At 42.4% G+C, this 15673-nt stretch overlaps 1 protein-coding gene across 1 annotated transcript in view; it reads left to right on the top strand.

Annotated features, from left to right (window-relative positions):
* Nucleotides 1–15673, top strand: part of Polr1a (RNA polymerase I subunit A) — a 65868-nt gene that overhangs the window by 2046 nt on the left and 48149 nt on the right. The window contains exons 2-12 of the mRNA XM_042690425.1: nucleotides 622–826; nucleotides 1254–1403; nucleotides 4623–4730; nucleotides 6408–6493; nucleotides 6614–6717; nucleotides 8195–8287; nucleotides 8897–8999; nucleotides 9231–9393; nucleotides 11572–11742; nucleotides 11877–11999; nucleotides 14043–14273. Coding sequence (XP_042546359.1) covers nucleotides 622–826; nucleotides 1254–1403; nucleotides 4623–4730; nucleotides 6408–6493; nucleotides 6614–6717; nucleotides 8195–8287; nucleotides 8897–8999; nucleotides 9231–9393; nucleotides 11572–11742; nucleotides 11877–11999; nucleotides 14043–14273 — 1537 coding nt within the window. The remainder of the gene's footprint in view (nucleotides 1–621; nucleotides 827–1253; nucleotides 1404–4622; nucleotides 4731–6407; nucleotides 6494–6613; nucleotides 6718–8194; nucleotides 8288–8896; nucleotides 9000–9230; nucleotides 9394–11571; nucleotides 11743–11876; nucleotides 12000–14042; nucleotides 14274–15673) is intronic.

Raw genomic sequence — 15673 nt, 5'->3', positions numbered from 1 at the left:
TCCTATAATACGATGTTATGCCCATAAACATAGAAGTTTTTGTCTATTTCCTAAAATTAGATGTGGCACATTACTAGTAAGTACTTAGTAGCTATTTGTTAAATAAATGGATGGAGAATTATGTGCTTAGTACTTGGCACTATTAGTCCTTGTTGTGATCTGCCTCTGTTACAGATAATCAAAACTTTGAGTGCTTGTGTTTAATATTCTTTTTTTTTTTTTTTTTTGGTCAGTCGTGGGGCTTGAACTCTGGGCCTGGGCGCCGTCCCTCAGCTCTTCAGCTCAAGGCGAGCGCTCTACCACTTGAGCCACAGCGCCACTTCCGGTTTTCTGGTGGTTTATTGGAGATAGGAGTCTCACGGTCTTTCCTGCCCGGGCTGGCTTTGAACCTCGATCCTCAGATCTCAGCCTCCTGAGTAGCTAGGATTACAGGCGTGAGCCACCAGCGCCCGGCTTGTGTTTAATATTCTTGACTTTGCGCATATATAAGCATTAATGTATCATATTCCCTTCATTCAACTGTTTTAGCTTGGAGCTGGTTCTGGTTTATACCCTGCTGCTCTCTTATTATCACTAGAGATGTTGGTACCTGAGCTTTCTCTTGTTTGTTTTTCTCCTTAGGAAATTAAGTGTTAAATCCATTACGAACCCTCGTTATGTGGACGGTCTAGGAAACCCATCCGGAAATGGTCTCTATGATTTAGCCTTGGGCCCTGCAGATTCCAAGGAAGTATGCTCCACCTGCGTGCAGGACTTCAGCAACTGCTCTGGGCACCTGGGCCACATTGAGCTTCCACTGACAGTGTATAACCCTCTCCTCTTTGATGTACGTGTGGTCTTGGAAGTGTGGGTTGTAGGACTGCTAGAGGCTTATGAGGGCTACATCTCAACACAGAAGAGAGGAGGCTAAATTCCTGACAGTTTGAATTAGTGCGTTCTTGAGTTAGTGCATTATTTGGTAATCATATTAAAGAAAGATTATTGTCTTAGATAAGTGATCACAATAAAGTAAAAGTGATTTCTTAGACCACACATCCTAAATAAATTTCAAATTTTAATGGATTAAGATGAAACCATAAAACATAGGGGAATATTTGTCTAGTTCTTAGGGTCAAAAAGACCTTCAACATATAAGCTGAAGTGGAATTCTAAAAGAAGTAAACTGACTAATGGTGGGTGCACTGAAAATCACATGAGTACTGTTTCTGTCTAATGTTGTGTTTTTGTTTTGTTTTTAAATTTCCACTCTTTAGAAACTCTACCTGTTGCTCCGAGGCTCCTGTTTAAATTGCCACATGCTGACTTGTCCCCGGGCTGTAATTCACCTATTGGTCTGCCAGCTAAGAGTTCTGGAAGTTGGGGCCCTACAAGCAGTCTATGAGCTTGAACGAATTCTGAACAGGGTAGGTCATGGTAGTCATAGAAGTCAGGAAAGCCAAATGGTGGAGAACTAGAGATGGTTTATCTTTTGTTCCCATCTGTGTATCAATCCCTGGATGTAAAACCATGAAGTTATAGAGTAATGGGAAAAAAAATGGTAAAAGGATGTTTTACCAGTTAATGAGCTTTTCTCCCTTTTCCTCCAGGGATCCAGGTTTATATGTTGCCTTTGATTGTATAGCTCTTTACTCTATTTTAATGAAGAATATTTCAATATAGAAAAATCCTTTTTCATTATGCAGACTTTTTGGAGTCAAGGCAAATAAATTACAGGGTTTTTCACCATATAGATTTGTCTGATTATTTCCTCATTTGATTCACATTTAGCAAGAATACAATCTCTATGAAGCCAGGTATAGTAGTCCTTGTCTAATCCCAACTACCCAAGAGGCAGAGGCAGGAAGATTCCTTGTTTAAAGCCAGCCCAGGCAAAGCTAGCAAGACCCTGTCTTAAAGCTAAATGTAAACAAAGCGGCTAGGGATGTAGTTTACATTGTAGAGTGATTGCCTAGCATGTACAAGGCCCTGGGTTCAGTCTCTGGTACCACAAAAAGAAATGAAGAATACAATGGACATGATACAAGATACTCGCATGTGGCATTACTGTAGGAGGTACATGATGTGAGGATATGCGGCCATTGATCATGCCAAGTTTTTACTTTGGATAGGGTAGCAGTCCTATAGTTCTATAGTAAAATGTTCTATAGTAGATGTTTTTCCGTTTATAATTTATTTACTAAACGTTTTCTGGGGTTGGGGTAGCTCAGTGGCAAAGCGCTTGCCTAGCAAGTGCAGCGTCCTGGGTTTGATCCCCAGTATCAAAAAAGAAAAGACAAAAAAAATAGTTTAAAAAACAAAAGAAAACAACAAAAAAAACCGTGCTGTAATAAGTACATTAGATAGACTTTCATTTTCTGTATTGGCATACTAAAATATTAATTTTTGATTGAAGAAACTTGGTAAAATTGTCTATTCTAGTATTTCTATCCATAGGTACTCTTAGTTTTCCATACAATTTTATCAGCTTCAGGTAATGGCAGTTTTGTTTCTGTCTAATCCATGTACATTTTGTTTCTTGTGTTTGTTTTGTTTTGGTTGTAGGATGTATGTTATTATGTTGAAATAGTGGTAAGCTTCCTTGTCTTATTTCTTATCATAAAGAGAAATCTTCTCAGTCAGGCACTAGTGGCTCATGCCTGTAATCCTAGTTACTCAGGAGGCTGAGATCTGAGGATTGCAATTCAAAGCCAGTTCAAAAACAGCAAGGACAAGTAAGTCCTTGAAACTCTTATCTCCAATTAACCACCAGAAAGCTGGAAGTGGCACTGTGGCTCAAAGTGGTAGAGTACTAGCCTTGAGCTGCAGAGCTGAGCGACAGGGCCCAGGCCTAGAGTTTAAGCCCCACAACTGGGGGAGGGTGGGGGGAGATCCTCTTTTTTCTCTCCCCATTCCTGAAGAATTCAGTCCTTCAGTGGGCAGAATAAGGTGAGATTCTACCCAGAGGCATTGCCCACCCAGTGTCAGGTGTCTGAGCTCCAGCAGGGGGAGGAAAGCATGTATAGGAACTCAGTCTAAGGAACAAGAGATGATTGTAAGCGTGAACAGCCCACTGCTAACTCAAAACTGTTGTAGTCCAGATTCAGAGCTCTTGACTATGAGCAATTACACAAGGACTGGTAGTTTCTGAGAATGTAGCTCTTTGTGTCCCCATCTTAATGTTTGTTGGGTTGAGGAGCAATAACAGTATATTAAATGCCTAACTTTGTTCTAGTTTTCTTGACTTTGATTAGCATCTCCTAAATATTTGAGAGCTTCAAAATGAAAGGTAGAAATTGCTGAGTTGGAAATGTACCCACATCCAGCACTGCCACAGCACAGATCTCCAGGAAACCTAAGAGACATCTATGCCCATTTTTTCCACAGAGGCACATAATACTGTGTACAAACATAGTCCATGTTTTTTTCTTTGTTTATTTTGCCAGTCCTATAACTTGAATTCATGACCTTGGGCACTGTTCCTGAATTTTTTGTTCAAAGCTAGTAATCTACCACTTGAGCCACAGCTCTACTTCTAGGTTTTTCTCCCCCTCCCCCCCCCCCACTGCCCCCCCTTCCCATCAATTGTGGAGCTTGAACTCTGGGCCTGGGCACTGTCCTTGAGCTCTTCAGCTCAGGGCGAGCACTCTACCACTTGAGCCCCACCACAGTGCCTCTTCCGGTTTTCTGGTGGTTTGTTGGAGATAAGAGTCTCAGGGAGTTTCCTGCCTGGGCTGGCTTTCAACTGTGATCCTCAGATCTCAGCCTCCTGAGTAGCTAGGATTATAGGTGTGAGCCACCAGCACCTGGCTACTTCTAGCTTTTTGATAGTTAATTGGAGCTAAGAGTCTCACAGTTTACTGCCTGGGCTAGCTTCAATCTGTAATCCTCATTTTTCAGCCTCCTGAATAGCTAGGATTATAGGTAAGAGCCACAAGTGCCTGGCAGATCATACAGTCTTTTGAGTTTGCAAGATCCTTATTTTCCTTGCAGATTTGTCTGGTTATTGCTCACTAGTCTTGTCAGTTCTTCAGAGCATTATATCTTAAAAATATTGTATATCCCATATTGGTTCTTTGCAGTTTTAGGAAATGTGGCCTGAATAATCCAACCTTCCATTATTAGAAATAGAATATTCTCAATTTTTTTCAAGTGTTACCTTGCTGATTCTTTTTCTTTTAGAGTGCTTGGGAACCAAACCCTCAGCTTTTATGCATGCAAAACAAGCAAAGTTGCTCTCTACCACTGAGCTACATTGCTGGCTCACTTCACTATTTTTTGTTTTGTTGGTCATGGGGCTTGAACTTAGGGCCTGGGTGCTGTTCCTGAGAACTCTTTTGCTCAAGGCTAGTGTTTTATCACTTTAAGCCACAGAACCACTTCTGGTTTTCTGTAGTTAATTGGAGATTAAGTTTCATGGACTTTCCTACCTGGCTGGCTTTGAACCGTGATCCTTAGATCTCAGCCTCCTGCATAGTTAGGATTACAAGAGTAAGCCACCAGCACTTGGCTCGCTTTACTGCTTTGATGATGGTTTCTTTTACTTCCTTCAACTAGTCTCTGCACTCTTAATGGTTACCCTAGGCAGTGCTGCTTGACAAACACCTACTTAATTTACTGTAGTAATATGGTTTTCCTTTTTTTAGTTTCTGGAAGAAAATGCTGATCCTTCTGCCACTGAAATTCAGGAAGAGTTAGAAGAATACACAACCCAAATTCTGCAAAACAACCTCTTGGGGTCCCAAGGTGCACATGTGAGTTATCTTTGTCTCTCTCCCTGTAACATTATGCTTTTAGCATAATTATCACAGTTCCTTTACACTGTCATCTGCATATGTTTTGGGCTTACCAAGGCAGAGCTGATTATAATCCTAGTTCTACCACTTATGAACCCTGTGACCTTGCAAAATCTATTTCCTTATCTTGAATGGCTGCCCACAGGACTGAGGAAAGGATCAAATAAGATTAGATCATTTGGGCCTGGGAAGGTGGCTCAGTGGTAGAGCGCTTGCCTTGCATGCATGAGGCCCTGGGTTCGATTCCTCAGCACCACATAAGCAAAAAGAAAAAAGCCAGAAGTGGCGTTGTGGGTCAAGTGGTAGAGTGCTAGCCTTGAGCTGAAGAGCTGAGGGACAGCGCCCAGGCCCAGAATTCTGGCCCCACGACTGGACCCTCCCCCTCTCCCCCCAAAAAAAGATTCGATCATTTATGCATCACATCCAGCAAGCACCCACTTTGATAGTGGGGTCTGTGTTGTTGTTGTTTTCTCCAACCCTCTCTCTGAATCAGTTGCCTCATCTTCCTCTCCATAACACCTGTGTGAATATTCACTTGTCCAGTGAAGGAATGTGGTAGACAATCAACCATAGCATTAATCTTTTTTTAAAATTGATATTAGGTGATTACCATAGCACTAATCTTAATATATGATTTACCTCATACCCAGGTGTCATACTACTTGTTTGAGGTGAGGTCCACGTGCAGGGCACCAAATTCCCACCTGATAAACATGTATGAGTCCATTGCACAAGAACTGTAGATGTGCATTGCTCAGAATCCTGAGGTCCATCTGAAAGAGAGCATCAGGGAGGGTATTCAGTGGTAGCCAGAGAGGTTTGTTTTAAAGACTAATTAGCTGGATGCCAGTGACTCATAACTGTAATCCTAGCTACTCGGGAGACTGAGATTGAAGAATCAAGGTTAGAATCCAGTTTGGGTACAAAAGTCATAGAAACTCTCCCCAGTTAAGCTGCACAAAGCTGGCTAGAGGCCAAACTCAAGTAGACGAGCACCAGCAGAGCAAGCCAGCTGAACAAATGTGTGGCCTTCAGTTCAAATGCCATTACTGGCAAAAAAAAAAAAAAAAAAACTCTAATGTGATTAGCACTAATTATATTCCAAGCATCCCACATTGCATCCATGATCTTTTTATCTAAGTAACAGCTTTTTCAGGTGGGTTGTATTTTTAGTTTTGTATTATGAATAAGAATCGGAAGGCTAAAGAAATTACTCATAAGCCGGGCGCTGGTGGCTCACGCCTGTAATCCTAGCTACTCAGGAGGCTGAGATCTGAGGATCGCGGTTCAAAGCCAGCCGGGCAGGAGAGACCGTGAGACTCCTATCTCCAATAAACCACCAGAAAACCGGAAGTGGCGCTGTAGCTCAAGTGGTAGAGCGCTCGCCTTGAGCTGAAGAGCTGAGGGACAGCGCCCAGGCCCAGAGTTCAAGTCCCACGACCGACAAAAAAAAAAAAAAAAAAAGAAATTACTCATAATTGAAAGAGTTTAGTTATTTTAGAGTTTTGTGGGAAGTATTTGTGTAAGAAAGTAGAGGTATTTTCCTTTTGTTAAAAGAGATGGTGGGAATCATAAAACAAATACATAATGAATTCTTTTTAAAATGGCACTTCAAGGTTCTCTGACTTTTAACAGGTAAAAAATGTGTGTGAAAGCAGGAGCAAACTCATTGCTTACTTCTGGAAGACACATATGACTGCTAAGCGATGTCCCCACTGCAAGTGAGTATTGGGGTACCCACCTTTCCCTTCTGGGTGAGAATGCTCTCTCTAATCACTCAGAACCATTACTGAATGTCTCATTGGGGTTCCTTTTTCTCACTCACAACCATCCTCATGTAGGACTGGGCGGTCACTTGTCCGAAAGGAGCACAACAGTAAGCTGACAGTCATGTACCCAGCTGTGGTGCACAAGAAATCTGACCAGAAGGACACAGAGGATCCAGGTAAGCAGGCTGAGTTCTGAGGGGTGCTTATTGGCCATATTTCTCATATGTGGCCATCAGATTTGTCTCAAATTTTTGGGAATACCTGGTTTCCTGCACAGTATCTTCCTCAGCTACATATTTGGTAGATCAGCAGAAGGATGGCATCCAGACTTCTGAGATCTGATCTGGAGGGTTCCCTAGGGAGTGCTCAACCCAGGCCTGTCATACAGGAGAAGCAATGTATGGATGACACTATGAGATAGTGCCCCACAAGTGTCATACATGGTTTTTGCTTTTTTCTTTTCCTTGTTTCTTGAGATAGAATCTTGCTATGTAACTCGGGCTAGCCTCAAACTCATAGTCCTCCAGTTTTAGCCTCATGAGTGCTGGGATTATAGGCTTCTACTTCCCTGTTTATTCAAATGATTATTTCTTTAAAAGATTTATATTTTTAATGGTACTGGGGTTTAACTAAGGGCCTCATTCTTACTAGGCGGTACTCTATGGCTGAGCCATATCTCCAGTCTTTTATCAAAAAAGTTGTAAATAAAAACATTAAAACTTTCGCCTGACAAAGATTTTGAAACATGTCAAATATAGATGAATAATTTGAAGAACTAAAAGAACTCAAGAAAGTATTATTGCCTATAATGCACATTGATCCTGGATCCCTGCCGATGGAGGCAATCTTCTCATCTCTGTTCTTTCCTTGGTACTTGGGAGAAAATTGAGACTGAGTATTCATACTTTTTAAAAAAAGAGACAGTTGGCTTTACTATATATCAAGAGTAGCTTAGAGAAGCTACATTTTGGAGCTTGTTTCCAGGGCATATGGCCTGGCAATAATAGAACTGCCTGCCTGGTCCAGACTTGAACATTTTCTACCACAGTAGATAATGTTACTAGATTTTATTTCCCCCAGGGCTTCACAATATGGATTGGGTAGAGATAAATTCCCTCCTCTGGAGATGTATCCTTCACACTGAAGACTCTGATGAGACTTAGCATAAACAACAAACCTAGTTTTTTTTATTTGTGTGTGTGTGTGTGTGTGTGTGTGTGTGTGTGTGTGTGTGTGTGTGTGTGTGTGTACACACACGTACTAGAGCTTGAACTCTGGGCCTGGGCACTGTCCCTTAGCTCTTTAGCTCAAGGCTCTTGAGCCACATCGCCATTTCCACTTTTCTAGTGGTTTATTGGAGATCAGAATCTCATCTCATGGCCTTTCCTGCCCAGGCTGGCTTTGAATTGCGACCCTCAGATCTCAGCTTCCTGAGTAGCTAGGATTACAGGCGTGAGCCACTAGTGCCCGGCTTTGCTCTATTTTTTTAAGTTTTACATAATAACTACATGAAAGCCAGGGCTATCTTAGATATTGATTCTTGTGGTCAAGTTGCAAGATTTGTTTATAAAATGAGGACATAGAATTGATAAATCCCATTACAGGTGTATTATTGATTTATTGTGTTCCAATCTGTCCCTCCCTCTCTCTTAGCTTCAGGAATTGAGGAAGCTCAGATGGGAAAACGAGGGTATTTAACACCTAGCAGTGCCGAAGAACATCTTTTTGCCATTTGGAAGAATGAAGGTGGTATACCAACTAAAGAAATAGCCTGTATCTTCTCCAGACTTAAATTTCCTTGACGCATTAACCCTGTACTCTTAGTTCTTAAAGTTGTGGTTATTGTCGCTTTCTCTTGAAATCAGCTTACAAGTCTGAAGCTGGCAGGCTTCAGAGTGTTTGAATTTGAGACATCATAATGTGGGGGGGGGGGGTCAGACCCAGCACCAAGGACTTGATATAAATGAGTCTAATTATTAAATAACAGCTACAGATGGGCTTAATACAGTAAAATATATCCTGAAGTTCATTGTAACTCATCTGTTTTAAATGCCCATAGATAGAAAGTATTTTAAAGGTTTCTATGAGAATTTCTTCTGTGAATTGAAGAAGTCTTTTTTTAATGTAGTTATATCTTTAGTTACCTTGTTTTATCTTTATTTTTATACCATCCTCTTACCTTCATAATAGCCACAGATGCTATTTTTATTTGTTTTTATAAAGAAAAAAAAGTGATTTTACTCTATATATTATCCTATATTCAGGTTTACTTTCCCTCACTGATTTTGTTGTTGTCCTCTCATGCCTTTACATATTGATTAAGTGGTCTCTTTGGTTTATTTATTTCAAATACAGGATTCTTTTTGAATTACCTCTTTTCTGGACTTGCTGTGGGCACAGAAGCGAGATTCAATCCCAGTATGTTTTTTCTTGATTTTGTGGTGGTGCCACCCTCCAGGTAATACCCTTTATCTTACCTGAAAAAGATTAGCCTAGGGATTGAGCAGGGACCTCAAGGGCTAGAAGGGTCAAAGGCACTCAGAAATCAAGCACGCTGTCATCTGCTCTAGGCAGCAGGTAGTGCTGAGCACAGAAGGAAGAATGTGAGCAGATTCATGTCACCTCTGTATATTATTCTATAGGTATCACCTGTCAAGCATTTGTCATCATTCTGTATGTTATTCTACAGGTATCGTCCCGTCAATCGCCTGGGGGACCAAATGTTTACCAATGGCCAGACTGTGAACCTGCAAGCTGTCATAAAAGACGTAGTTCTAATCCGAAAACTTCTGGCATTGATGGCCCAAGAACAGAAGCTGCCCTGTGAGGTTGTAGCACTCACCACAGACAAGGTCAGGGCTGCCTCATTGTTTCTCACAGGCTTTGTTCTAACCCCAGGCAGTGTTAGCACTGCTGAACAGTGCTGGCAGGATGCTGTATGCAGCTGGCAACATCCTTAGTCGGAGCTGTGGGTTTGTGGATTTATTAAGAGAACAAGCATGTGCTGCCTGAGCATGATAGATCTGGGTTATAATCTAGGATTTTCCCTATGACTGTGCCAGGTGACTATGCTGGGGGCTGAGTCACTTCAACTTTTTAGACTTACCTTCTCTATAATGTATGTATAGTCTGTGGTAAGATTTCATACATCTGTCCTCCCCAAGTTGAAAACCCAGAGCTCATGTCACTTGGTTCTATTTTGGGCTCATTAAGGTCTCCAGCATTGGTGTCAATAAGACACCAATAGAGTTACTCAGAATAATGCTGTGCCAGGTGACATTTTCTAGCCCTTTGAAGGTGTTAGAACCTAAAGACAAGGTCTTTAGGGTAGAATGAATCATATACTCTTTAAGTTTGCTGAAGTCACTGAAGTCCTTAGTCTTTCAAACATGGTCTAGATAGAAACAAAAATACCTTTTTCCAGTCTTCTGTATACAGATCTCCCTCTCAGACTGCCAGCCAGCTGCTGAGATAGTCCTGCTGCCAGCCAAGCCCTTCACAAGATGGTACTAGTTACCTGGGCACTTAGGCTCTGGATACCTAGTCCTTCTTGGAGCTTTTTCTTGTGTCCCTAAATTATCTAATCAGTTAGTGTTGTTGTGAAGGTTCTGGTCCAGTTTGGGAGGTGAGACTATAGTATTACTAGATCCAATGACCAGCACTGAAAATTGTATTTAGGTAGCCCTTTGAAAACAGAGTAAGGCTTTGGAGTGATCTGTATCTTAGTTTATTCAGAACCAGCTATGTATGGCTAGGTCATATAGAGCCAGTAGAGGGTGCTCTAAGGCAGCCTAAGAGCATCTAACATAGTCCTCTCCCTTGAATTGGCAGAGGAAGAAAGAGAGCTAGGAGCAGAGATATTTAAAAACAATTGGCAAATACTCAGAGGCTTAGGGAATTTGACCTAGCCTACTTGGGTACCCATTTTCTTTTGTTGGTGGTGGTGGTGGTGGTCGTGGGACTTGAACTCTGGGCCTGGGCACTGTCCCTCAGCTTTTTAGCTCAAGTCTAGTCCTCTACCATTTGAGCCACAGTGTCACTTCTAGTTTTCTGGTGGTTTATTGGAGATAAGAGTCTCATGGACATTCCTACCTGGGCTGGCTTTGAACCGTGATGCTCAGATCTCAGCTTCCTGAGTAGCTAGGGTTACATGTGGTGACTGGTCCCATATTTTAATATATACATTGTTGTGTGGCAAACAGTTTTCCTAGTACAAAATTACTCCACCTGCTTTTTTTTTTTTTTGGTGATGTTGTTTTGCTCAAGGGTATTGTTCTGCCACTTTGAGCCATAGCAGCACTCTGGTTTTTGAGTGGTTAATTGGAGATGAAAGTCTCATAGTGACTCTCCTACCCAGGCTGGCTTCAAACTGCAATCCTCAGATCTCAGCCTCCTGAGTAGCTATGATTACAAGCGTGAGCCACTGCGCCCAGATGAGAGAAGTTTTTTTTAAGCATAAAGAAAGCTGAAATTCTATATGACTTCATTTTTCTGTTAGGATAACAGAACTTTGTAAGTACCAATGTGAGAAGGACTTCCAAAGGTCTCCTGTCTTAGAGGGATGAGATATTCAGGTGTATTGGCAACTGTCTTAAGAGCCTAAATAGGGGCTCAGGATGTGGCTTAGTGGTGGAGTGCTTGCCTAGCATGCATGAAGCCCTGGGTTGGACTCCTCAGCACCACATAAACTAAAAAGCCAGAAGTGAAGCTATGGCTTAAGTAGTAGAGTGCTAGCCTTGAGCAAAACAAAGCTTAGGGCCTGAATTCAAGCCCCAGGACTGGGGGAAAAAAGCCTACTTAGGGATTTTGAATTAATTTGATTACCAGAAAGAAACCAGTTGGTCTGTATGTAATGAGGCTCTTAGCACTTTGGTCATCTATCCCTACACTTCAAAGGCAAACACCAGAGCTCACTGCATGTCATTACTAGGATAAAAAGAATAAAATCAAGCCAGACCTTTTAGAGATTTGTTTGTTTGCTTGGTTGGTTTTTGCTTTTATCATCTCTTCTCTTGGTTTTATCTTTCCAGGAAAATGACTCTTCAATTGCTATGGACCGATCCTTTTTAAGTATGCTTCCAGGCCAGTCTCTCACAGACAAGCTTTATAACATTTGGATTCGACTTCAGAGCCATGTCAATATCGTGTTTGATAGCGAGATGGATAAATTAATGATGGAAAAGTACCCTGGCATTAGACAGGTGAGCTATAAGTTGTATTTCAGTTACTAACTCATGTTGATGTGTATGCATGAGAAGTATACTTGTATTGAAGCAAAAAATTCTATTCTTAAATTGTTGAATGGTTTCTATGGAGTTTGTTTTGCTCTCTACAGATCCTGGAGAAGAAGGAAGGACTTTTCCGAAAGCATATGATGGGAAAGCGAGTAGATTATGCAGCACGCTCAGTCATCTGCCCAGATATGTACATCAACACCAATGAAATTGGCATTCCCATGGTGTGTATTTTGGGAGGGCCTCATTTCACCACTTGTGGGCAGTAGATTGACATGCCATAGAGGCCTGGAGATAGGGTGCACTACACAGATGATAGTGGTTCTAGTGGAAGAAGAGCCTGTGGGGAAGGGATTTGAGGCTGCATGGTAGTGTGTTTCTTTCCCCTTGGCAAGATTCCAGATGCCAATCTACAAGGGAGACCCATGTCTGGGGCACCAGGAGCTCCCAGCAGGATACAGTATCTTTATCCCTGCCATATGTCACTCTCTGTCCATTTCACCGAAGTCTTTAAATTTTCCTCATCCAATTGAGTACATGACAGGAAAAGGCAAATTTCAGTCCCATTGGGGATGTGTACTTCTTTGGTAACCAGAGAAAGGGGACAAGTCCCCTAGAGTGGAGACATGTACATGTTGTTCATCCCTTCCAGTTCCTCTTGGAGTAAACCCCTTAGTGTTTCCTTAGTAATCCAGCTTCCTTTCCTCACTTCCTCCCCAGTTCAAGTCAGGGTGCTCATTAGCAGCCATTGTTCAATCAACTTCCTCCTTAATGAGCCTTGAGATCAATAATGTGAAGATGGTTTAATTCCCTCTGGAGAGTCTCATTTCCTCACACATCACCCTCTCTCTCGGGGGTGCTGGTAATGAGCAAAGCTGAAGTGTTTTTTGATTCTCTTGGGCACAGTTGAGCTTCCTGGATAAGGGCATGCTGTGTTAGGAGGTGAGGCAGAGAAGGCTCCACCCTTGCCCAGTGCCTCCCATCTTTGCATCTCTTGAGTCCAAGCTGCAAGGAAACACATTGTAAAACCCCGTGGTGACTTTTCTGAGTCTGAAGCCCTAGGAGGAGAGACCCAGGGCATTTTTGTTGCTGTCTGGACAGAGGACAGGGCCACTCAGACTGGCTTTTAACCTTATAGTGCCTAGATTGTCCTAGGCTTTGGGAGAGACTTGTAATGAAACCTCACTTTCTACTTTTAAAGGGTTGTAAGCATCCCTTTTCTGGGATCTGTGTTTGTCCCTTGTGGTAAACCTCAGAAGTTACCTCCCTGCCTGCCTCTACCCTGCTTGAGGATTCTGAAGGCCTACGGGGTAGCACAGGGTGCCTGGGAGAGCAAAGTGAGTGAAACTGCACACAACTTTCCTACATAGCACTGCTGAGGGGAGCAAAGAAGTCAGATAAGCTTAAAAATGAGCTAGACACCTGGCACCTTGTAGGAAGCCAGTCCAACCAGAGCATTGTCTCCTAACAAACAAATGCATCAAGACTACTAGACAGTGTCCCTAAGGGCACTCGGGGAGTGGGATCACAAGGTCAAGGGTGGCCAGGAGAGGCTGCTCATAAAGTGCAACTGCTTAGAGATATGGAAAAAGTTAGACAAGATTCTCTTAAGTAATACTGGTGTAGTTGATGTATTTACCTGCATTTTGAAACATCAAAGGAATTTATGGTATCCAGTAGTTCAGAGACTCACTGAACTAGAAAACTCATTTGTCTGGGAGAAGATGGGATGTGGGCCTAGTACAAATGGAGCACACTGCATCTTCTCAGGCATCAGAATTACAAATCCATTTCAGCTGAAGTGCCACCTTGGTTACAATGTGATGAAAGTCTTTCATGTCATGTCTACGCCTGGGAAAGTGCCACAAGCAGTTTGTGCTGCAGGTGGGGTGTGGTAGGAGTGCAGTGGTATTGTCCAGTTGGCCTCAAGCACCCCATACTGTATGCCTTAGCGGATTTTAACTTTATTGATAGGAAAATGATGAAGTTGTAAAATGGGTTGAAAAACAAAACACATAAACTAACATTTGAATTACTCTGCTCAGATAGACTTCCAGAAAAGGAGGCATAGTCTATTCCTTTAAGAGAGTCTGGCAAAATGGCTCTGTGGAAAAACAGGCAGATGTTGCTTTACTTGTTGAAGGGCTTTCTTGGATAAGTGAACAGCTTCCCACAATTTGGGAGAAAAGTCAGCCAGCCTGTTGAGTTATTTTTTGAACCCCTTTATCTGCTTACTCTGGATGTTTATGCTTACTCTTCATTTCTAGGTGTTTGCCACAAAATTGACCTACCCTCAGCCAGTTACCCCCTGGAATGTCCAGGAATTGAGGCAAGCAGTCATTAATGGCCCCAATGTGCATCCAGGAGCCTCCATGGTCATCAACGAGGATGGCAGTCGCACAGCTCTAAGCTCTGTGGACATAACCCAGCGGGAAGCTGTGGCTAAACAGCTTCTGACACCAGCCACCGGGGCCCCGAAGCCCCAGGGGACAAAAATTGTGAGTAAGGTGGTTGAGTTTTGTTGGGCTTGCAAGTAGCTCTTATATGCTTCTTCTAGTTTCACTTCTCCCAGTGAGACTGGACTTAGGTATCTATTTTTTTAACCAAATGTTTTCATGCTAAAGTTTGGAAACTATTTTGTAGGAAGAAAGTGCTTGGTTCCAGTGATAACTAATAACCAATAGGTTTTAACTATCACTTCAGTTTTGGGCAATTACTAATACCTGCTTGTAATAGCTAGAAGTAGTACTGTGGCACAAATGGTAGAGTGCTAGCCTTGAACACAAAAGTTCATTGGCAGCACCCAGACTCTTTGAGTTCAAGCTCCAGGATTGTGTGTGTGTGCGCGCGCGTGTGTGTGTGTGTGTGTATGCGTGCACATATGTGTGCGTGTGTGTGCACACACACAAAGTAGAGATGTGGAACTTAGATCAAGGAGCTGTAGAATATAGACAATGATATAAAGCTATCAAAGAATTAAAGTCTTTGAGTGCAGAGTTCAATAAATCAAGAAAATAGAAGATCTTCGAAGTTTTGGTATGTGAGAGCAGAATGGACAAGAAGGGAGGGACAGTGCTGGGCTCAAGAGTCTGTATTTATCTATTAAATGAGGTTGTGGGGGTTTTTAGGTTAGGTAAAGGTCATCTATGAGCAGAGTGGAGGGAGTCAGGTTTCAGAGCTCTGTGATAAAGAAGCAAAAGCAGAAAATAGCTAAAGGGCATTTGAAATGCAAAGCAAAAAGTTCCAGAAATGTCTGACATTGCGGTAGGAGGAAGAAGTGAAAGAACAAGACAACTTCCTTCATATGCCTTGTTACTTCTGTAAGTTCATACATAAGTTGGGGTCTGAAAGGGACAGTGGGCAAGAGCTCAGGTAGGGAAGTTTGGTTTTTGTTTTGTTTTGTTTTTTTGGGTCCAGTAGTGGGGCCTGAACTCTGGGCCTGGGCGCTGTCCCTCAGCTCTTCAGCTCAAGGCTAGCGCTCTACCACTTGAGCCACAGCACCACTTCTGGCTTTTTTCTTTTTGCTTATGTGGTGCTGAGGAATCGAACCCAGGGTCTCACGCATGCAAGGCAAGCATTCTACCACTGAGCCACCTTCCCAGCCCCAGTGAAGTTTGGTTTTTGTGCAGTATACTAGTCACTTAAAGTCAGTTCACAGGAAATGAATGGAAGATTTGCTGATGAGCGGTGAGGTGGAACGTGAATGATCCCTTCATTTGTCTTCCAGTTTTGAGTTCCAATCCTTAGCAGGCTGGAGACTCCTCACATTGTCCTGCTTTCACCACTGGCCTACCTTTGAATCCAACCTGCTTTCAAGTCTTTGTTCAGCAGCCACTAAACAGATGCTAGCTTTACACTTGGCAAATGTCTACCTGGAACATTGTTTTTCCTCCTGCCA

Source organism: Dipodomys spectabilis, unplaced genomic scaffold, assembly GCF_019054845.1.
Source record: "Dipodomys spectabilis isolate Male_0828 unplaced genomic scaffold, ASM1905484v1 ptg000137l, whole genome shotgun sequence".
In the NCBI taxonomy this organism is placed as follows: domain Eukaryota; kingdom Metazoa; phylum Chordata; class Mammalia; order Rodentia; family Heteromyidae; genus Dipodomys; species Dipodomys spectabilis.
The sequence above is the reverse complement of the archived record's forward strand: the minus strand, read 5'-3'. Positions and strand labels throughout refer to the sequence as shown.